This window comes from Zingiber officinale, chromosome 6A (genome assembly GCF_018446385.1).
Source record: "Zingiber officinale cultivar Zhangliang chromosome 6A, Zo_v1.1, whole genome shotgun sequence".
In the NCBI taxonomy this organism is placed as follows: domain Eukaryota; kingdom Viridiplantae; phylum Streptophyta; class Magnoliopsida; order Zingiberales; family Zingiberaceae; genus Zingiber; species Zingiber officinale.
Genome location: NC_055997.1, coordinates 53,150,839 through 53,173,654, shown reverse-complemented (window position 1 = coordinate 53,173,654; position 22,816 = coordinate 53,150,839). Strand labels below are relative to the sequence as shown.

General features: G+C 38.6%; 1 protein-coding gene across 1 annotated transcript in view; it reads left to right on the top strand.

Annotated features, from left to right (window-relative positions):
• The first annotated feature begins 2,114 nt into the window (after window positions 1-2,114).
• Window positions 2,115-22,816, top strand: part of LOC121996366 — a 39,294-nt gene continuing 18,592 nt past the window's right edge. Inside the window, exons 1-6 of the mRNA XM_042550316.1 lie at window positions 2,115-2,504; window positions 14,136-14,370; window positions 14,472-14,641; window positions 17,531-17,673; window positions 17,790-17,967; window positions 18,128-18,695. Coding sequence (XP_042406250.1) covers window positions 2,314-2,504; window positions 14,136-14,370; window positions 14,472-14,641; window positions 17,531-17,673; window positions 17,790-17,967; window positions 18,128-18,695 — 1,485 coding nt within the window. The 5' untranslated portion in view covers window positions 2,115-2,313. The remainder of the gene's footprint in view (window positions 2,505-14,135; window positions 14,371-14,471; window positions 14,642-17,530; window positions 17,674-17,789; window positions 17,968-18,127; window positions 18,696-22,816) is intronic.

The following is a 22,816-nucleotide window of genomic DNA, read 5'->3' as shown; positions in this document are numbered from 1 at the left end:
GGGAGATGAGAGTATTGAGCTCCCCCATTTATGATTTGGGGTCAGAGGACAGGAGTACTCCGACAGCATCCCATCCACTCACTCACTCATCAGGTGTAGTGATGGTAGAGTGCACGGTTGTCACAGCCCTACCTACTCGGCCTCACTATTGTGTGTGAGATGACTGACTGGCGTCAGGGGTGACCAGGACGCATCATTGGCATCATACGCATTTTTGCATTTACTGCTTGTGTTTGCTGCACTTATATGCTGCATTTGGATGGATGCATATGTTTGACATGCATACAGGATTTATGACACTTCCGGTCTGACGACCTGATTATTCTGATAGGTGGCCCTGGTGAGTGCAGTACTCTTCAGCCTTTTCTATTATGCATTACCTTCTTTTGTTCAGGAGACTGTACTCCATAGTTATTACTATTTGATATAGTTTACTATACATGTCAACTAGGTATCTGCTGAGTTGTTGAACTCACCCCCGTGGACTCTATATTTTTCAGGTACCAGGTTGTTATGATGTCGCTTGGAGTATCCTGTCTGCTGGTCCCCACGTCACATCAGAAGACTTATCAGTTGCACGTATGTTTTGTTTGTTTATGTATCAGTTTGTTTAGCTCTGTACTCCGGTTTTGTTTTTGGAGTGTTGATGTTGTTATGTGGTATTTTGTATTTGTTGTTGGTTGTGTAAGCCTAGCCGGATAGCAGTTTTTGTGCTTTGGTTTGTATTGAGTTTCTGTCATTTTCGTTGTGTTGGTTTTATTCCAGCCGTGGAGGCTGATGATATATATATAACTGCGTGGTTGTGTGTATATTCCAGCCGCCTGTGGCTGATGTATATTATGTCTGTAGAAATGCTTCAGATTGTCACCCATACAGGGGAGGTGCTGCCGAAATTTCTTCGGACAGGGACTCCTCTGGGGCGTGACAGTCTGAGTACCTTGAGTGTCAAGTGCCAAATTCTTGAGCACTCGAATGTGATTGAGCACCCTAATCACCCGAGCGCTGATCGTTTGAGCACTCGAGTGCTGATCACTCGAGCATCCTGATCACCCAAGAGTTGATCGTTTAAGCACTCAAGTGCTAGCTGATCACTCAATGACTCAAGCACTCGAGCGCCAATCGTTCGAGCATCTCAAACGTTGTTTGGTCGAGCACCCAAATGTTGATCATTTATGAGCGCGGTCGAGCACCCCAATCACCAAAGCGTTGATCGTCGCCCCCGAGCACCTTGAGTGTCGAGTGGTCAAGTCCTCTAAGTCCAAATGGATTGTGCTCCCAAGCCCGAACACGAGAGTCTCTTTTCACGTGTTTGTTGTAAAGGATTGCACTCGTTGGTGGAGATGAAAGAGGCATGTTTTTGGAAAGAGGTGACATAATTTTTCATCGCTCTTCTCCGCCTATATAAGATAATGATATCATCATCACAGAGGTATGATGAGAATGTAATTCTACGCCATTTTGCCTCGCCAAATAACTCCCAACAAGCCCTTTGATACATGCTATTTCTTGCAGAGTTAATCATATCTGAAAAAATCTCTATAGCAATCTTGAAAGCATTGTCAATAGCTCTCGATGCTATGGTACAGTGGAATGATTTTAAATTATCATTCAGACATTCGTGGTTTAATTTCCAACTACAATATATTTATAGGATTTTTTTAAATCAGACATATAATTACAAGATGTTAGACTTGTGGACCATCATCATATTTTTCATTATCCAATAAAAAACAAAGGGTATCCCAAAAGAAAGGGGATGCCACAAAATACCTCTCAATTGATAAATCTATTAGAAAATTAAAATGTTTCTAAATTCTAGGTGCGCCTGCTGAATAAATAAGAAACGGCCCAAAGGATTAAACTAAAACTAACATCTCCACTAAGAATCGTATTACACACTAACTAAACAAACGAGCCAAATTACCAAACTAAAACTAGCACCAAAAAGCTTCACTCCAAATCCACCCTTTTACTTACCGAACCGGGCTCACGGTTCGGAGGGCGACGATTGGCGAGTCTGAGACCAGGCCCCGCCACCGCGTGATCTTGTATCTAGTGGCTGAAGCGGGTAGTTAGGGATCGCAGTCGGTACCGCATCGAGCCTATTGTATCCCGTAGCTTCTCCCCCTTTTGACCCTTGTCAGTTGTATCGGCGCAGATGATCCGTTGCCTTGGAGGCGCAGTAATTGCGACCTTGCGCATCAAGAATGGTACCGGGAAACGGGGACATGACGAAGAGTTCACTGCCCTAGGACGGACCTGGTTGGATTCGAGAAAGAGGAAGGACCTCGATCGTTTCTGGGGAGGGAGGAGATGGCGATGATGAACAAGACGCGCGATTTAATCCAAGGGATCGTGCGGGAGAAGTCGCTCAAGTGGGTGCTCAGCCGCCGAACTTCCTTCGAGGATGAGTACGAGGAGATGCGCCGGTCGCCATCCGGCCGGAGGAAGTGGATATCTGACCTTTCTCCTGTGGCCAACGTCATCGTCGGCCGTTGCTCCCAGTACGTTGGCCGTCTTCATCACTTGCTATTCATATTGATATTCCTGATTCGAAGTTGATTACACTACCGGTAACTACTAATGTAACTTGAGATAAAAGACTGCGATCTAGTGTTCGAGTTTGTCCTCACTTTAGAATTGGCTTTATTGCGACAAAGCCTAAGCTAGGGAATGTAACCGCGCGACGAGGTGAGAGTTAGAGGGCTTTGTGGGCGCCTCATTGAGCCTGCTCGAGAAGTTGGTTAGCTGCCTATTTAAAGGGTTTTCATCGAGTAATGATTAGACATGATTGACCACCATTGTTCCATGTTTCGGCTTACTTGAATGTGATACTGTTCGTAAGCTCGAGCTTACACAATGACGACGACTACTGTCCTTTTGCTAACATGTATATTCATTTAGCCAAACCACCATCATTAGATCCTACTTGCTTGTTGGCTAGATCCCATATGAAGCAGCCACTTGTCTAGGTTAAATTCAAGACTTTTGCGCTGGGATCTAACTCAAGATTTGCCACTATCTCATAGCAATGCCAGATTGAGAAATTTGGATTTGGTTTTAATCCCTAAAATCTGTTTCTTCTATATATTGTATTTTTGTCTAAGCTTGAGATGCAGCTTGGTTTTGTACCTACTCAGGTGAGGGTCTACTTGTTTCCGGTGGAGCGGCTGAGATGTATTCAGTAGGGAAACAACAGACAACATTTTGACAGCCTATCGTAATTGTTGGGGAATATTCCTTTGAAATCTTCTTTGAAAACTAATTAGTTTTCCATTAATGAGTCAGTTATAACAGCGTTCTCCGTCAACAACTTCAGTAATGATGCGGAGCATAAACGACAAAGGAGGTACATCTATGGTTAGAAAAAAGATTCCTCAGAACTATCATGAAACATTCAGGTTATACTTTCTTGCATCACCTTACAAATTCTAACAAACTGGGCACCACCTCACGATCGCGAAGGTTATGTGAGGTGGTATAAAAAGGAGAATCCCCTCCACTAGCAAGGTATGTAAGGAACTATAGCGCTAAACACGCCGAAAAGCGTAACGGAAAAATAAGTTCCTATCCAGAAGATCCATGCAAAGGAAACCATATACTAAGTTTTGTTAAAAGATATATACCTTTGCTGCGTGCCCTTCGCAATTCCGACAACAACGTTTCTTTAGGATGTAGATCTCAGCGCGATCAACACATCCGCGCCTCTATGGTATCCACACGAACACGTTCTCCGTTCATCTCACGAACTCACGAAATGGAGAAAAAAACAACCAAAGGTTGTGCTAGCAACCTCTCGTGGAAGTTTTGGCTAAGAGTGGAAGAAGGAAGAAAAGCAAAAACCAAGAAGAGCCCCATCACCCAAAAGGTCACTTCATCTATACAAGGTGACTTCACAAAAGGGTTACTTTACCAAATAGATTACTTCACCAAAAGGTTACTTTATCAAAAATGTTACTTCACCTAAAGGTTACTTTTTCAAATGGCTTTTGTATTCATCCAATGAATACAAAATATTTTTGTCTCTTGATCTTCCTTTTGATTAATGATATATTAATCTCTATTAATATTCATTAATCTTAATGGGTTAGATTTATAATATTGGATTAACCATTAACCCAATAAGCCATTAACCCAATAAACCAATGAGCCTAACCCATTACTCAATAAGTCTAATCCGAATTCATTCGAGTTTAACTCAATGTGTATAATTCGGATTAAACTTAACCCTATAATCCATCTCCAAATCAACATGTTCTTTGTGTGTGACCCAATAGATTCTCGTAACGTTGACAATGTATCTAAAACCATTTTAGAAACATAAGTAATGAGTGACATCTAGCAATGCATCATTGCTACCCAAGTGACAAGAATGTCCAGATCCAACCTAATCTTTCCATGTCTATTATCTTGTATGACTCAATCCTTCTATCCTCGATATCTAGATTGATCAATGAGGCATAGAATGTGTCATCCTCTTATCAATCTTTGTGTTTCTTGATCTCTAAGTAGACACTCAATCAAATAAGCTCAATATCTCATATTGACTCATTTGAGCATGACCATGCATTCTTGTGTCCTACTAATCAAGGGGCCCACAGATATCGCTTCCGTCATATGGAAGGGATAGATCCCATCTACATCACTCATATCTCTCCGCATAATTCATTGCATACCCAATGATCGACTTTATTGTCCACCTTGTTACAAGTGACATTTGCCGATACTAAAGTACACAACTCCTTATTTAGGGAACCATAGTGACTTCAGGTCTAAGGACTATTCATACCAATAGTCATATGAGAATGTTTATGACACTCATATAACGATCCATGAAACATTTTCATGGCGGGTCATTCAGTATATATTCTCTAATACATATCTATATGTCAACCTGATATCTTATATCCATGACTTGTGAGATTAAGTTATCCGTTGACCTACATGCTAGTCTCAATGCATTAATATTGTCCTTGTATATTAATGCTTGATTATCAATAGTTAAGAGTAGTGTTCTATGTATATCTACAATATCTCACTATCAATTCAACCAATTGATATGTTGTAGATAAGAACCTACTACCCAATGACATTATTATACTTATTCAATCGACACTGAATTGAAATAAATATAGTAACCAACTTTGCCTTTTATTAATAATGACATATGATACAAAACGATCCCTTTACAATCATCTCATAATTGGTACTAGGGCTAATACTAACAATCTTCCACTAGCACTAGTACCAATCACTAAGATATCGAATACCTATTGACCTAGTGTGACCATCATGCTTCCTCTATGTCAAAGCCTTGGTCAAAAGATCTACAATGTTAGCATCGGTCGGGACTCTGCATATCCTTACATCTCCTCTATCGACGATCTCTCGAATGAGATGGAATCGTCGTAGTATGTGTTTGGATCTCTGATGAGAGCGAGGTTCCTTAGCCTGTGCAATAACCCCATTATTATCATAATAGAGGTCTATTGGGTTCGCTATATTAGGAACAATACCAAGCTTTGTGATGGACTTCTTGAACCAAACAGCCTCCTTTGCTGCAGCTGAAGCAGCAATGTACTCGGCCTCTGTTGTAGAATCAGCTACTGTGTCCTGCTTTGAACTCTTCCAGCTCACAACACCACCATTTAAGCTAAACACATACCTGACTGCGATCTGTAATCATCCTTGTTAGTTTGGAAGCTAGCATCGGTGTAACCCTTTACAACAAGCTCTTCATCGCCTCCAAAGATCAAGAAATAATCTTGATTCCTTTTCAAGTACTTAAGAATATTTTTGATTGCTGTCCAGTGACCTTCACCGGAATCTAACTGGTATTTGCTCGTCATGCTTAAAGCATACGAGACATCTGGGCGAGTACAAAGCATGACATACATGATAGACCCTATAACAGATGCATAAGGAATATGATCCACGTGGTCCCTTTCTTCCTTAGAAGAGGGGCATTGAGTTTTCGAAAGACTTATACCATGTGACATCGACAAGAATCCCTTCTTGGAATTCTCCATGGCAAAACGTTTAAGCACCTTATCAATGTATGTACTCTGACCAAATAATCTTTTAGATCTATCTCTATAGATCTTGATTCCTAAAATATAGACTGCTTCACTTAAGTCTTTCATTGAAAAATAATTCCCAAGCCAAGTTTTCACTGACTGAAAAGTAGGGATATCATTTCCAATGAGAAGTATACCATCTACATACAATATGAGAAAGATGACTGTGCTCCACTAACCTTCTTGTAGACACAAGGTTCATCTTCATTTTTAATGAAACCAAACGTTTTGATCGCATCATTAAATCGAAGATTTTAGCTTCTAGAAGCTTGCTTTAATCCATAAATGGATCTTTGCAGCTTACAAACCTTTGTAGCATTCTTTGGATCTACAAAACCCTCAGGTTGTGTCATGTACACATCCTCGAACAGATTTCCGTTAAGAAATGCGGTTTTGACATCCATCTGCCAGATCTCATAATCATAGTAAGCTGCAATAGCAAGTAAAATCCGAATAGACTTGAGTATCGCAACTAGTGAAAAAGTTTCATCATAGTCTATATCATGAATTTGCTTGAAACCTTTAGCTACCAATCTACCTTTATAGGTATGCATATGCCCATCCTTGTCAGTCTTCACTTTGAAGACCCACTTACACCCAATGGGTTTGATCCCTTCAGGTGGATCAACCAAAGTCCATACTTAGTCAGTGTACATGGATTCCATTTCAGATCTCATAGCCTCTAGCCACTTTTCAGAATCTGGACCCTGTACAGCTTCCTGATAAGACATAGGTTCGTTGAGACCAACTAGCATTACATCACCGTTGTCAGACAAGAGAAAAGAATATCTCTCAGGTTGACGACGAGCCCTATCAGATTTGCGTAGAGCTTGTACTACTTGAATAGGTTGTTGCTCCACAATTTCTTATGGTGTAACAAAATCATGATCCACAATATCTTGTGGTACCTGTTCAATTTCCATTAAGGCTTCGGTGCTAGTTTGTGTATCTTGAATTTCTTCAAAATCGACTTGACTCCCACTAGTTTTTCTAAAAATGAATTCCTTTTCTAGAAAGACACCAGTTCTGGCAATAAACACTTTGCCTTGTGTGGGATTATAGAAGTAATATCCATTTGTTTCCTTGGAATATCCTATAAAGTAGCACTTGTCTGATTTGGGTCCTAGTTTATCTGAGACTTGTCGTCGAACGTAAGCGTCACATTCCCAAATCTTCATGAAAGACATCTTGAGACTCTTCCCAGTCCATATTGTATATGGTGTCTTTATGACAGCTTTAGATGGAACGCGGTTAAGTGTGAAAGCGGCCGTCTCTAGAACATATCCCCAGAAGGAAGTAGGAAGTTCTGTTTCACTCATCATCGATCGTACCATATCTAATAAAGTATGATTTCTCTTTTTTGATACACCATTCCATTGTGGTGTGCCAGGTGGAGTAAGTTGAGATATAGTCCCACACTCAACGAGATGATCATGAAATTCTTGGCTAAGGTATTCCCCACCTCGATCTGATCGAAGCATCTTAATACGCTTACCAAGTTGGTTTTGTATTTCATTCTTGAATTCTTTGAACTTTTTAAAGGATTCTGACTTGTGTCTCATCAGATACACATAGCCATATCTACTAATATCATCAATGAAAGTAATGAAGTAATGATAGCCTCCTCTAGTTGTTATTCTGAAAGAGCCGCATACATCAGTATGTATGAGTCCTAATAAGTCATTAGCTCTTTCGCTATGTCCACTAAATGGAGTTTTTGTCATCTTGCCTTGAAGACAAGATTCGCATACTTCATATGATTCAAAATCAAATGAGTCCAGAAGTCCATCCTTATAGAGTTGGGATATGCGACTCTCATTTATGTGACCTAAGCGACAATGCCAGAGATATATTTGGTTGAAATCATTAGATTGGAACCGTTTGGTATTTATATTATAGATTGAGTTGTCAAAGTCTAGAACATAGAGTCCATTCACGAGATGTGCACTACAATAGAACATTTCATTGAAATAAACGGAACAACATTTGCCCTTTCTTATAAATGAGAATCCTTTCTTGTCCAAACAAGAAACAGAGATGATGTTCTTAGTTAAGGCAAACACATAACAACACTCTTCAAGTTCTAAAACAAGTCCAGTGAGCAAAAATAAAGAATATGCTCCTACAGCTATAGCAGCAACTCTTGCACCATTACCTACTCGTAGGTCCATTTCGCCCTTTGTCAAAAATATACTATTTCTCAGCTCCTGCACATTAGTACAAATGTGAGATGCACACCCGGTATCTAATATCCATGAAGAAGAAATAGATAGATTGACTTCTATAACATTTATACTTGAGGCAGAAGTCTCACTTCCTTTCCGTTTCACTTTCTCTAGGTATAACTTGCAGTTCCGCTTCCAGTGTCCTTTTCACCATAGTGGAAGCAGGTTCCTTCCTTAGCTACCCCGCCTTTAGGTTTCAGTGCATGAGTCTTGCTTTTGCCCTTTGGCACCATTAACATGGTACTAGGCTTTGCCTTCTAAAGGTTGAGTTTAGTAGTTCTCAACATGCTTAACATCTCAGACAGCGGTTTGTTAATTTCATTCATATTGTAGTTCATGACGAATTGACTATAGCTATCGGGCAACGACTGCAAGATAAGATCCATGGCCAATTCTTGGCCTAATGGAAATCCCAATCGCTGTAGGTTTTCAACATACCCAATCATTTTGAGTACATATGGCCCTACGGGACTTCCTTCTTGCATTCTGCATTGAAACAGTGCTTTGGAGATCTCAAATCTCTTATGCCTTGCTTGTCCTTGATATAGTTGTCTAAGATGTTCAACCATATCATAAGCATCCATGTTCTCATGTTGCTTCTGAAGCTCAGAGTTCATGGTGGCGAACATAAGACATGATGCATCTAATGCATCATCATGATGCTTCTTATAAACATCCTTATCAGCTCTAGTAGCAGTCGTGGTGGGGGGGAGGGTGCTTCAGGAATGAACTACTCTATGACGTATAGTTTTCTTTCTTGTTTGAGAACTATTCTAAGGTTTCTATACTAGTTCAGAAAGTTAGCTCCATTGAGCTTGCCCTTATCAAGGACAGATCGCAGAGTGAGAGTATTTGACGACATGGTGATCTATAACAATAAAATACAGAAATAAGTATCATATTTTGATCATTTAACTAGGCCTTTAATTAAATGATTCTCCCACTAAATTGTAAAGCTTTGGTAGGAGCAAGTCATGGATGTGGTTTTACCCACACTACTAGCTTCAAATCCAATTGCGATAACATTCATGTGGGACAAAATCCATATTATACCTCATCTTGAGTTAGCTTTGGCTAATCGCCCAAGACTTAGTATAACTTAGGTAGACAACGTGTACCAATAGGACAAAATCCATATTATACTTTTTCTTTAGTTAGTTTTGGCTAATCGCCCAAAATTTGTATAACTTAGATAGACAACGTTTACCAATTACATTCTATGTAACTCTTGTATCATTAGGTGAACAAGACTATTTGTTTATTTGCCCATCTTATGAAATCCACATTATAACACATCTTGAGTTAGCTTTGGCTAATCGCCCAAGACTAGTATAATTGAATTACATCGTATGGGATATGCCTCTAAGTTCTCGACTTAGTTAAGTCACACCCAAAGTTTAATAGTCGGATGTTATTATTGTCTTGTCGCACTCTACCAAGATAAAACGAGTCACTTTGCTTTGACAAACCTGACTACAAATGATCAAGGTAGTAGTGAGTATCGAACTTTGGTAGGTATATTTAAAAAGACCTAATCATGATTAAACTACACATGCATCGCATACAAAATTAGCATATCGTGGCATACATCACATATATGCATAAAATAAACGTGACATGGTTATGACCAAGCCAATGAGAAGATCGTAAGGTCAACCTAGGTCAAAGCATCTTCTCCAAGTGCTTCCTCGATCGTCATGTATTGTTGTCCTCCTCTCTTTTCACCGTCGTCTAGTAGACTTGTTCTTCTCTAATTTGTACATTACAAAACCTAAAGAAACCTCAAGTTACATTTGAGGGTAGTCTAAATTTACAACAAGAAAGAAAAGGGAGAGGCACGACACGTAAGCCGTATTATGAATTACAACACACATCCAATCACATCGGGGTAAAGGGCCATAACCATGCACCATATTACATAACATTCATAATATTTTATGACATAAAATCTACTATGATTTAAACAAAGACTTATGAGTCACAACGCCACGACGGTCCCGCTAGCCAGTTAGCGGGCGGGGTTAAGGAGGCAGCGCCCCTTGCGGGGTGAGGGGGCAGCGCCCCTAAAGTTGCATAGTCATTGTATGAGTTGCTGTCATGCCCGAGATCCCGCTACCCACAAAAGTTTAGCCAAGACCGTTGGCCTAAATCTTACTCATAATCACGTAAATCATAGTAAAATCTCATGCATTTCTATATCGCATATCAAAATCTACAACAACTTAGTATATGCCTTTACAAGTGGCTCTGATATCACTGGAAGGAACTATAGTGCTAAACACGCTGAAAAGCGCAGCGGAAAAATAAGTTCCTATCCAGAAGATCCATGCAAAGGAAACCATATACTAAGTTTTGTTAAAAGATATATACCTTTGCTGCGTGCCATTCGCAATCCCGACAGCAACGTTTCTTTAGGATGTAGATCTCAACACGATCAACACGTCCGCGCCTCTATGGTATCCACACGAACATGTTCTCCGTCCATCTCACGAACTCACGAAATGGAGAAAAAAACAACCAAAGGTTGTGTTAGCAACCTCTCGTGGAAGTTTTGGCTAAAGAGTGGACGAAGGAAAAAGAGCAAAAACCAAGAAGAGCCCCTTCACCCAAAAGGTCACTTCATCTATATAAGGTGACTTCACAAAAGGGTTACTTTACCAAATAGATTACTTCACCAAAAAGGTTACTTCACCTAAAGGTTACTTTTTCAAATGACTTTTGTATTCATCCAATGAATACAAAATATTTTTGTCTCTTGATCTTCCTTTTGATTAATGATATATTAATCTCTATTAATATTCATTAATCTTAATGGGTTAGATTTATAATATTGGATTAACCATTAACCCAATAAGCCATTAACCCAATAAACCAATGAGTCTAATCCATTACTCAATAAGTCTAATCCGAATTCATTCAAGTCTAACTCAATGTGTATAATTCGGATTAAATTTAACCCCATAATCCATCTCCAAATCAACATATTCTTTGTGTGTGACCCAATAGACTCTTGTAACGTTGACAATATATCTAAAACCATTTTAGAAACATAAGCAATGAGTGACATCTAGCAATGCATCATTGCTACCCAAGTAACAAGAATGTCGAGATCCGACCTAATCTTTCCATGTCTATTATCTTGTATGACTCAATCCTTCTATCCTCGATATCTAGATTGATGAATGAGGCATAGAATGTGTCATCCTCTTATCAATCTTTGTGTTTCTTGATCTCTGAGTAGACACTCAATCAAATAAGCGCAATATCTCATATTGGCTCATTTGAGCATGACCATGCATTCTTGTGTCGTACTAATCAAGGGGCCCACATATATCGCTTCCGTCATATGGAAGGGATAGATCCCATCTACATCACTTACATTCCTCCGCATAATTCATTGCATATCCAGTGATCGACTTTATTATCCACCTTGTTACAGGTGACGTTTGCCGATACCAAAGTACACAACTCCTTATGTAGGGAACCGTAGTGATTTCAGGTCTAAGGACTATTCATATATATTATCTAATATATACCCATGTGTTAACCTGATATCTCATATTCATGACTCGTGAGATTAGGTTATCCGTTGACCTACTTGCTAGTCTTAATGCATTAATATTGTCCTTGTCTATTAATATTTGATTAGGAATAGTTAAAAGCAGTGTTTCATGTATATCTACAATATCTCACTATCAATTCAACCAATTGATATGTTGTAGATAAGAACCTACTACCAAGGACATTATTATACTTATTCAATCGACACTGAACTGAAATAAATATAATAACAAACTTTGTATTTTATTAATAATGATATATGATACCAAATGAACCCTTTACAATTATCTCATAATTGGTACTAGAGCTAATACTAACAAGGTATGCCAACATTTGCATCTGAAGTCCTACTTTCTTGCATTTTCTTTACTGTTCTTCCACTTTCAAGAGAGGAGACTACTTGAGCGTTGGAGGGCCTAGCTAAGGATTCCTACTCCGGTCTTAAGTCACTAACGCTTTGTTGGCTCGTCTGATTGTGTGCAGGATCAAGTTTGGCGTCGTTTATGGGAATCTTCGCCTGAATCTGAAGTTTTGCGATGGAGGAGGCTGGAAAACTCAATACCGTCATCTTAACACAGGAAGATCTGGAGTTGCTCATCAATACCAGAGCGTAGAAATTACTTCAACAACAATAAGCCAACACTGGTGGTATGCTGCCACCACCAAATCCAGAAGCATCAATAACTGCTCATCAAAGGGAGAGAGAGGTTCAGGAGGAGGACCTTGCTCGCTTGCTTCCTGCCCTTCTCTCACCAATCCGACGCCCCCGAGCACTTTTTCGTATGCCATTAGAACAATTGGGCCAAGGAATAATACCCAGGAGTCTACTGGAGATGTACCTGTGCGGGACAGGTGCAAAGGAAAAGCTGTAGCTAGCTCCCCTGAGCGAATTGCTACTCCGTTCTCTCAAAGGGTGTTGGATGATCCATTACCCAAACGTTATTAGAACTTGAACATAGGAGAATATTCGGGAACAACTGACCTGAAGGATCATCTCCTTAAATTTGAGTACGCTGCCCTTCTTCAGTAATTTACGGACGGTGTAAAATGCCGGATATTCCTCACCATATTTGGCGGAGTAGCCCAATGATGGTTCAAACGGTTGCCAGATGGCCTTATTCGTCGCTTAAAGGACTTCCGCAAGGTATTTCTCCACCACTTTCGCAAGGTATTTCTCCAGCAATCGGCGATATCACAAAACCTCTTGAAGCCTCTTCTCACTTAAACAGGGCCCAAGAAGATCATTCGAGCCTACATGAAGAGGTTCAATCAGGTGGCTATCGATGTTACTACGGCTACTATGAAGATTTTAGTAAGTTTCTTTTTTCAGGACTTAATGATAATGATTTTTTTTAGATATTTGGTTAGAAAATCTCCATTCAACTTTGATCTGCTGATTGAACGGACAACTGAATTCATCAATATTGAAGAAGCTCAAGTTGCTCGAAAGAAGGAGGGTGCCACACCCGCTCCCGCTCCCGCTCCCGCTCCCGCCCCCGCCCCCACCCCCGAACGCCTATTAGGTGGTTGGTTGTCTTAGCATCCATGGAAACTATGTTGCATAGGGGCATTGGCATCTCAGACACACTTGTATTAGCTTGTAGAAACTAGGAAATGGACACGAATATCAGTCTGGTGCCTATTAGCAGGGGTGTAATCTTACTTGGCCTGCTATTTTAGGATTAGTTATTCTCCAATATTTAATGCATGCAAGGGTGTTGTTGTATATTTTTTAATGTTTGATGTTGCTAAATGCTCAAAAAGTATCAACTGTTGATGTGACTTGGCGTATAACCTTTCTGTCTACAATGCATGGTTGGGTCATAGCATCCTACTGGAGAAATAGCTCTTTCAGAGGTGCTCGGGTCCAAGCCTAAAGCTTGTCTTTGATCATCTTTTGTCCAATATCGAATTAGGTCTTACCAAACATCCTAGTGGTGAAATCTTGTGTCTCTGAGGGTTAGATGTCATATAAAATAAAAAATGCTTATCTTGTATGTAATTCATTCAACTCAAAGTCTGAGCCTGAGCATTGATCTCCAAACTCAACCTTTCCATTAGAATCAGATGTTCTAGTTTGCAGTTGCTGGCTTGGTTTTTCTCTTCAAATAATATATTGAATACTTTGGTTTCATGTCATTAATGTCATGCAATTCAAAATAATCCCTTATCACCTTTTGATATCTGGGTATATAGAAAATAAGGCATACGGATGCTTTACCTGTTTACTTTCAGCATTAATGATGTATCTTTTGGCTTTTATTTGTTGCAGAATTCTCAACGTTACTATGGATGAGCTCCAAAGCAATTTTAATTCAGTTGCTTCAGATACTAAAAAGAGTTCTTCAAATTATGCAAGGAACTTCTTGGAATACTGTTGTTTTAGAACCCTTGCTCTCTCTACTCAAGTTTCTGGCCATCTATCAGACAAGACCTTTCGACGGTTGACATTTGATATGATGTTAGCCTGGGAGGCACCTGCAGCAGAAAGTCAGCCTACACTCAAGGTAAAGATTGACATTCATCTTTTTCATGGTGGTGTTCTCAATGACTTTGGTCAACGGTTTCCCTATTCGTTTTGAGTTCACTGATCTTAGCTTTACTGCAGGTGGATAAAGAGAGAACTGCAGGCGTGGAGGCCTTTTCTAGAATAGCACCTGCCATTCCCACTATTGCAGATGTAATTACCTGTTTCAATCTTTTTGAAGTGCTCACTACTTCAACTGGAGGTCGACTTACTTTTGCAGTCTATGAGAAATACCTAGGTGCATTAGACAGGTACCTCTGCGTAAAAGGAATCTGGTTTAATGTTTGTGTATTGTTGATGATTTTTGGGTTGGCATTTGGTTGTAGTCTAAATTAGAAATATCCTGCTAGTTACTGAATGGTGGTTACCTCCGAGCCTAAATAATTGGGACTCACGATTTTTTGTTGCTTAATGAATGGTTGTTACTTGTGCAGTTACTTATCAGACTATGTTTGTTAATAGCTATGAATTATATAACCTTAGGTCAACTCTATTCTTCCCTCCATTTGCAATATGCAATTATTACAAAAGACATCTTGTGCCTCTGTTTGGAAGAGTTATACGTAAGGATGGCACCACACCTCCACTCAAAATACATTTAGAAGTGTTTATGTCAATGAATCACTCAGAGACATGAATGCCTTCTGCATCTGCACATCTTATAAGTAAATTTAGTTTGCTTACTCTTCAGTTCAATATGTGAATTGTATAGGATAAAAAAAGATGATGAAATGATGAACTAGGTAACACCGAATCTGAGGTGATCAACCCAGTCCCACCCTACGGAAGTTTCCTACTGGCTAGGGTAAATTGGGAAGCACTCGTGGTGGCGGCCCAGAAGCCCAGTATTCCATAATAACGTGCTCCATTTGGAGAAAAAATCCTTGCAAATGTGCTGTAGCTAGAGATCGAACCATGAGTGCCTAGTTGATAACTTGGCACCCTTCCCTTGCACCGTAGACCCGGGACAAAAAAAAAAATGATGAAAGAAACCTCAACAGTAGGATACAAATGACCCATACACTAAGGACACAGATAAGCGAATCTGGCAATAAAATACTGCCTCTTTTATCAATTATCCAAACTTATTATCAAAACAATTAATCATCTTTTATCCTTTGATTCTTTTCTTCTAATTCTTCTATAAATAACTCTTGCATCAAAAATTGTAGTTGAGATGCATCAAGGTGTAAAATACCACTTTTGTGGCTATTTTGGTTCCTGATTGAAGTAGTTTAGTATTGGAAAACCATGTTAAGGTGGTGTGGTGATGAAATGGGAGGAAGAGGAAGAAGGGGAGAGGACGAAGAGGCAAAAACAGGAGAGGAAGTTTGAGAATAGGAAGAAGAAAAAAAGGAAGAGGCAAAAGAAGTGGAGGGATAGTACCTACTACTGCTGCCAACTCAAACTTGGGTTCAGCTGGAAAATTGTTTAACCACCTTTCCTAGCCACCACAAATGCCTTATCATACTTTCCTCCATGCTTCGTATGGAGATCACTTTTGCATTGTTGCTGGTGATGTGATATGCCATTTGAGACCTGGTGCCACTATGCTGACAGTTTTTGTGTCTCAGCGTGCACATGGATGGGTGTGGCAACACAAGATTCTAAATTGCTGACATGGCACACTTTTATCATAACTTTCCTTTGGCATGTATTCTTAATTTCATAAATCATCATTGTGTAAAGTGCATGCTGTTCCTAATATTACTTTTGAATGACCCAAGGTAGTTGAATTGTTTGTTGTCACTATATATGTTTTCTTATGAATAGTCTGTGTTAGAAGTGGTAGCAATCTGGATCAAGGTTAAAATTTCGACCTGTGCCGAGGTTTCAGTCTCATACCGGAACGATACAGTTTCGGTATCGTATTGTGCTATGTTGATATAGTTTCAGTATTTTTTTTTATTTATATATAGTAATTATAAGATAAATATGTTTATGGTATATATAAAAATAAGTTGTATATTGATTTTTTATAAGTTCTCAATTATTGAACAATTTAATATTGTTAGAAAAATAATTAAAAATAATTTTATTTAAATAAAATTGATATATCAATAAGTCGAATTAAAATGGATCTATTTATAATAATAAGTATACAAGATATTACTTTATATATAATAATAATTATATAAATTAAATATTTATTCATTTAATTAATTATTAATTAAACAATATATATTTTAAATAGTAAAAAAATATCAAGTAAAAAAATATAAAATAATAAAAAAATATCAAGTCAAAAAATATAAAATAATAAAAAAATATCAGAATATAAATATAATTTATTAGAATTTTTTAGAATTTTTAAAGATTTTTTTTTAAATCTAAAATGAAATTTAAAATAATAAAAAATAATAAAAAAATATATTAGAATATAAATAAGAATTATTATATTTTTTTTATTTTTAAATGAAATTTAAAATATTAAAAAAAATTTCAGAAAATTAATAAAATTTATTAAATTTATTTTTTATATATTTTATTAGGATAATTTAATTAGAGTTTATAAAAGTTTATTCAAAATATCACACATCCTTAGAAATTATTTAAATTAATTAAATAAAATAATTAATTATTGGGCGTCCGCGATCGTCCGCAATCGGTCGCTCGGGGGGCGTGCGCGGAAGGGTTGCTGGATGCGTTCGGCGGCGTTGGTAGGGTCCCTGGATGCTTTCTGCGACGTCTTCAGTGCTGTAGAAGGAGTTGCGGCATGCTTCCAACGCTGCTGGAGTAGTCCCGCGACTCCTTTTGCGGCTCTGAAGGCATCCCATGTCTCCTCTGGCGTCGCCGGACGTATCTGACGACTCCTCCGGTGCTGCTGAGACGTGGACACCTCTTGTGCCGGTTTCGGCCGCTTGATGGAACGCTAAAAACCTTCCGTGCCGGGCGGCACGGAACGACATTTCATTCCTTGATCTGGATTACCAGAATCTTACGATTTTGTTAGCTGTAAAAGAGTTATTATTCCATCCACTAAAAACAATTGAACTGGATGCCGATTCCTTGATGTCTGGTTGAAAGTAGGAAATGGTATACATGTCATATGGCCATTTCTCATAATTTAAGAATCTTCTTGTGGATTGCACTGTAAAGTGGAAATAGAATGTATAATTTTTGCCTTTTTCCTTCTACAGGGCAATAAAGAAGATGAAAACTCAGACCGAATCATCGCTTCTTTCGGGTCTTCGCCTCCATAGAGAAGAAAGGATCCTTGAGGTGGACGGAACATTGACCACCCAACCAGTGCTTGAACACATAGGAACTTCTACATGGCCTGGTACATCTTCTGACGACCCACTTTGTTTTAGTTAATGAGAGTATATAGATGATCTATGATGTTGAGGACAACTTATTTTAAGCACCTCTTATGATTTCAAGCTCTGTTTATTGCAGGGAGATTGACACTGACGGACCATGCTCTCTATTTTGAAGCACTGCGAGTTGTAACCTTTGATAAACCAAAGGTATATGAACTTGCACATGATCTAAAGCAAAGTATCAAGCCTGAGTTGACTGGGCCATGGGGTTCCCGCCTTTTTGATAAGGCTGTTATGTACAAGTCAATATCTTTGTGAGTCTCTACATTAAGTTGTAATATAAAACTCTCTTTGAATGTCAATGTTTTTGATTTTTTTTTCCTAATTGATTTGGGTAATCTTAATTAATTATTAGAGAACAACCCATAGCAGTAAATATTCAGTTAGTAATATAATTTTCTATCTTCCTTTTAGATCAGAACCAATGATCATGGAGTTTCCTGAGCTTACAGGTCATTCGCGTCGTGATTATTGGCTAGCTATTATGCGAGAAGTTCTTTATGCCCATCGATTCATTCAGAAACATGAAATAGAAGGTGTTGAGAAAGAAGAAACTCTTTCAAAATCTGTTCTTGGTATTCTACGTATACAAGCCATTCGAGATTTACTTCTGTCAGCAGCTATCAAATATGAGGCACTTCTGATGTTCAATTTCTGCAATCAGCTTCCTGGAGGCGACAACATATTGGAAACACTAGCTAATGTAATAGCCTCTAGGAGGTTGGATCGAACTAATCAATCCACTTCAAGAAGTGGAATGTACTCTATTTCTACTTTGGGAATTTTGTCAAATCTAGGGCTTGTGTCACAAGTTTCAACTGAAGACAAGCTTCTTGTTGGTGAAATAGTTGTCGGGGAACTGACTTCCTTAGAAAGGGCAGTAAATGATACTAGAATTAACTATAAACAGTTAGAGAAAGCACAGGCTACAATAGACGGAGTCAAAGTTGATGGTCTTGATACAAATTTTGCAGTGATGAAGGTACTGTATTTTTTCTTTGCTGTTACAACTCAATAGTGTCAACCACTTTTAGAGTACTCTTTTATACCTTGTACTTTAGTCTGTTTGATTTGTATTATAATTAATAGTTTCTATATGTGGATAATAGTTTTGCCATTTGGTTATTAGGTATTATAATATATACTATATATGGGTCTTCCATGTTATCAGATTGTATCCCTCAAGTTGGTATTAGGGTGGATTCTCTCTTAGAGTTAGCATTTACTTTTCAGGGAGGTTCCTAGTATTTTTTTGATAAGAAAACATTTCATATCATAGTTCAAGAGTACAGAAAATGGTTTATAGTGGCTACTTATGATTGACGCAATATCAGATCAAAGTGCACCCCTAAAGACCTGTACACACACTCCTGAATATCCTCTCAACACTTAATTGTTCACTCTCAAAGATACATTTATTTCTAGCTCTCCATACATAGTGTATTAACGAAGACAACGCCAAGTAGCGAGCATTCATTAATACCCTATTCCTGTGGTAGCAGATCCCAAACACTCTTCCATAACTCAGCAATAGGAGGGTACCCAAAAAACAGATGCTCCTATGTCTCCAACCTGTCGACAAAATGCACATTGCTTATCCTCCGAGTACTCCTACCTGTCTTTACTGCAAAGACGCCCCAAGGCAAGCATCCAACAAGTGGCAGCATGACTAGGCTTCAAGTAAGTTTTCCACACCGTTGAGCCCATACCTTCTTAGGACTATGATGTCTAAAGAAATAATATTCCCGTGCCACTCCATCGTCCTGTGCGAACCATTCTGCCAGTCTGTCTAGCATCAGACGCCAAGTCCGCATCTAAAAGAATTCGGTCCCGTTAATATTAACAGTAACCTCTTAATCAAAGGTGAATTTGAAGGGGATACTTCCAAGGACCACACATTTGCACGCCTCATATACCTGTGGTGGACCCATTTGATCCAAAGAGTGTTTGCTTTCATCTCAATCCGCCAAAGTACTTAAGTTAGCAGAGTTAAGTTCCAACCTTTTAACTCTCGGAATCCCAAGCCTCCTTCCTCCTTCGGTTTACACATATCAACCCAAGATACTGAAGGATGCTTAGATATCCACATGAAAGATCTACAAATGCTATAGATACAGTCTATGACCCCATAGACACTGGTAAGACAGACCCAAAAACATTCCATCCCTTGAAGCACTGAGGAAATAAGCTGTGCCTTGCCTGCATAAGATAGAGTGTATTTCGGCCAACTGTTAACACGCTGGACCAAGGAGTCAAGGAGAGGGCTATAGTCCGAAATTCAAAGCCACTCAGCTACAAGGGGAACCCCAAGATATCTAAATGGTATAGATCCCTCCTGAAGCCCAGGATGGACGACAACCTCATGTGGACCCTATCCTCAACTCTTGCCAAGTAAATACATGATTTCAGCTTCTCCTCTCTCTCTTTTCTCCTTCTAGTTCCCCCTCTTCCTCTGCATCATGCTTTCTGTCATCTCTTCGCATTGTATTCTTCCTCCATGATTAATCATCCCCTTCAACAACAATGGCTTGTTAAATGCTAACATTCAAAAAATATAGGTAGAGATTTTGCAACAGCCTTTCTCCAATGGTGCCACAAACCTATTGGAGAACCACCACCCATTTTCGAGTCTGGTTACCACACCATTTTCAGTCTTCGCTTTTGAATCAACCATATCTGCCAGAACCAAGCTTGTAGAACATCTTTGTCGATCAAGACTTCCTGCAAAAATGTGACACATTCTTTTGATATTGTTCTTTTTTGCTAATTTGAAGTTGACACTTATTCAACACTCTCCATCTATGGCGATGACCTTGGCCAGTCCCTCTCTGTCACACTCATGCTAGACTTTTGATGGAATTTTCATTGATGATGGCCGGCTTCTGGATGGGATTATCCTTCCAAGCTTTCTACTTACAACAAGATCATTATAGTTGCACCTGTCAATGTCCTCAAGAATGGTTATTGCCTCTTACTGCTCGTTGACATTTAATTCTTTGCAGTTTTGAATAATAACTGTGTTGCTAGAAACTTCTGTGCAGCTGATCTATTGGCTCCATGGCTCACATGCTTCAAATGAAGAGTTTTGTCAACTTGCTAAGCTAGCTGGTTTCCTTCTAAATTCCATGATGCACACTGGTTGTTAGGGAGCCGACCCTACCTAGTGGGATAAGGCTTGGTTGCTGTTGTACTCTTTGGTTGTTAGGGGATGTTGCATGGGCTTGGAAATTAGTTTAACTTGTATGATCTTCCGTCTTCCTAGATCCATTGAAATTCTTTTTTGCATTTTCTATGGAAATATCTGTAGCCTTAGATAGGTCTAAGAGCATAATCTTCTCTATGGCTGAGCCGTTCAAGAGAGAAATGCTTTTATCCTAGCAAGGAAATTTAGATAATTTATTTTGAGGTATTTGGTAATGATCTTTTAAAATGATAGGAATGTTAGTGAATTCTCATTTAACAAATGGGTTTTTTGGTGGTCTTGTAATAGGTTCCCTACTATATCTGGTCTTGCACATGCGCACAATATAACCAGCTTAGTTTAATTCAGTAAATTGGGTTTAAGATGGCCATTAGTAGTCCTGTCCACCCTCAAATGCTTGTTATGAAGACTTCACAGAGTTGACATTGATCCACTTTATCCTGGATCAACTTTTGGTGACTAAGGGTGATCCAATGCCACACTATATCAAGCAAGAGACACCTTTATTAGTATTACTCATGATTTGAAATCTTGTACCATGCTGGGTGGCATGGTCCAAATGTGTTATTGCAACAAATTACTGAACTTGCTAGTATTTGATGATTCTGTCAAGCCAATACTTGATATCCCCGGTATGCTACAACAGAAAATAAGATAAATTGAGTAATGTTGTTATTTTTAGCTTTGTCCATATAAGATAATGCCAAAGCTATGTTATTGCAAGTGGAACACCGTCTGAATTTAAATATATAGTTAACTTATTTTATTTTTTTCTTCTTCATCTCCTTTCTCCTTCCAACTCCAATTTGTCACAGACGCCATATATAAAAAAATCGGTACAATATTGAAATAATATCATTTTAATCAAAAATTGAAATTTCGGCATGACTTGAGATTTTGAACTTAGGTTTTACTAGAGCTGTTTGCTATTTCTACTTGCAATGCTCCTATTAATTTAAATGAACTTCCATTGTCTGGAAGAACTTATACATGGTTAAATGGACAATTTTCTTCATTATTGGTTAAATTGGAAGGCTTCTACCCTAATCCTAAATTTGTCACAGCCTTTCCAAATTTGGACTACTAGACTAGCACTTCTATAAGGCGACAATCTTCTAGTTTTACAAGCTAATGAGAGTAGTCCTTTTGCACCACATTGTTCTTTAAAATTTAAAATAAAGTGATGATTTAAGAAGGTTTTGTAGATGAAATATTGGGAAATTGGTATCTGCCTGTCACTGTCAGGTTTTACTTCAAACTGGGTATTTAAATTGAGACAATGTAAGCATCTAAAGGGATGGTTGAAATCACATCTAAAGGCATAATTTAGCAACAGAGTCACCTTCAATAAGTGTATCACATAAAATTAAACAATGAAACTGTAACTCTTATCTCAATTAAGGATTTAATAGAGTGCAAGCCTTTGAAGGGTAAATTGAACCACATTTCACATAATAAAGTGGTTCATTAGAGTCAAAGGACAAAAGGTAATGGGCAACGCTAGAAGGTGAAAATTTAACCTATTTCCTTAACCAGTTATCAGTGAACAGCTCCTGTTACCAAACAGGAAGATATTATCTAGGCCTTCACTCAATGGCTACTCCACAGGGCACTACTACCTTGGTTGGCTGAGACATTAGATGGTGTGATTACTGATTTTTCTGTTCTTTATGTTTCTTTCTCTGACGAGGAAATTCACTATGCTATTAGGTTCCTAGAAAGATTGAACATCAAATTTTTACAAGCCTCCTGGGATATTCTTAAACTAGATGTTATTGCCTTGTTCTTCCAGTTTCATGTTGGTTCTTTTATTCAAAACAAATTATTTATCTGTATATCATGTTCATTCCCAAATGTCCAGAAGCCACCAAGGTTTATTGAATTTGGGTGTTTGTATTAGA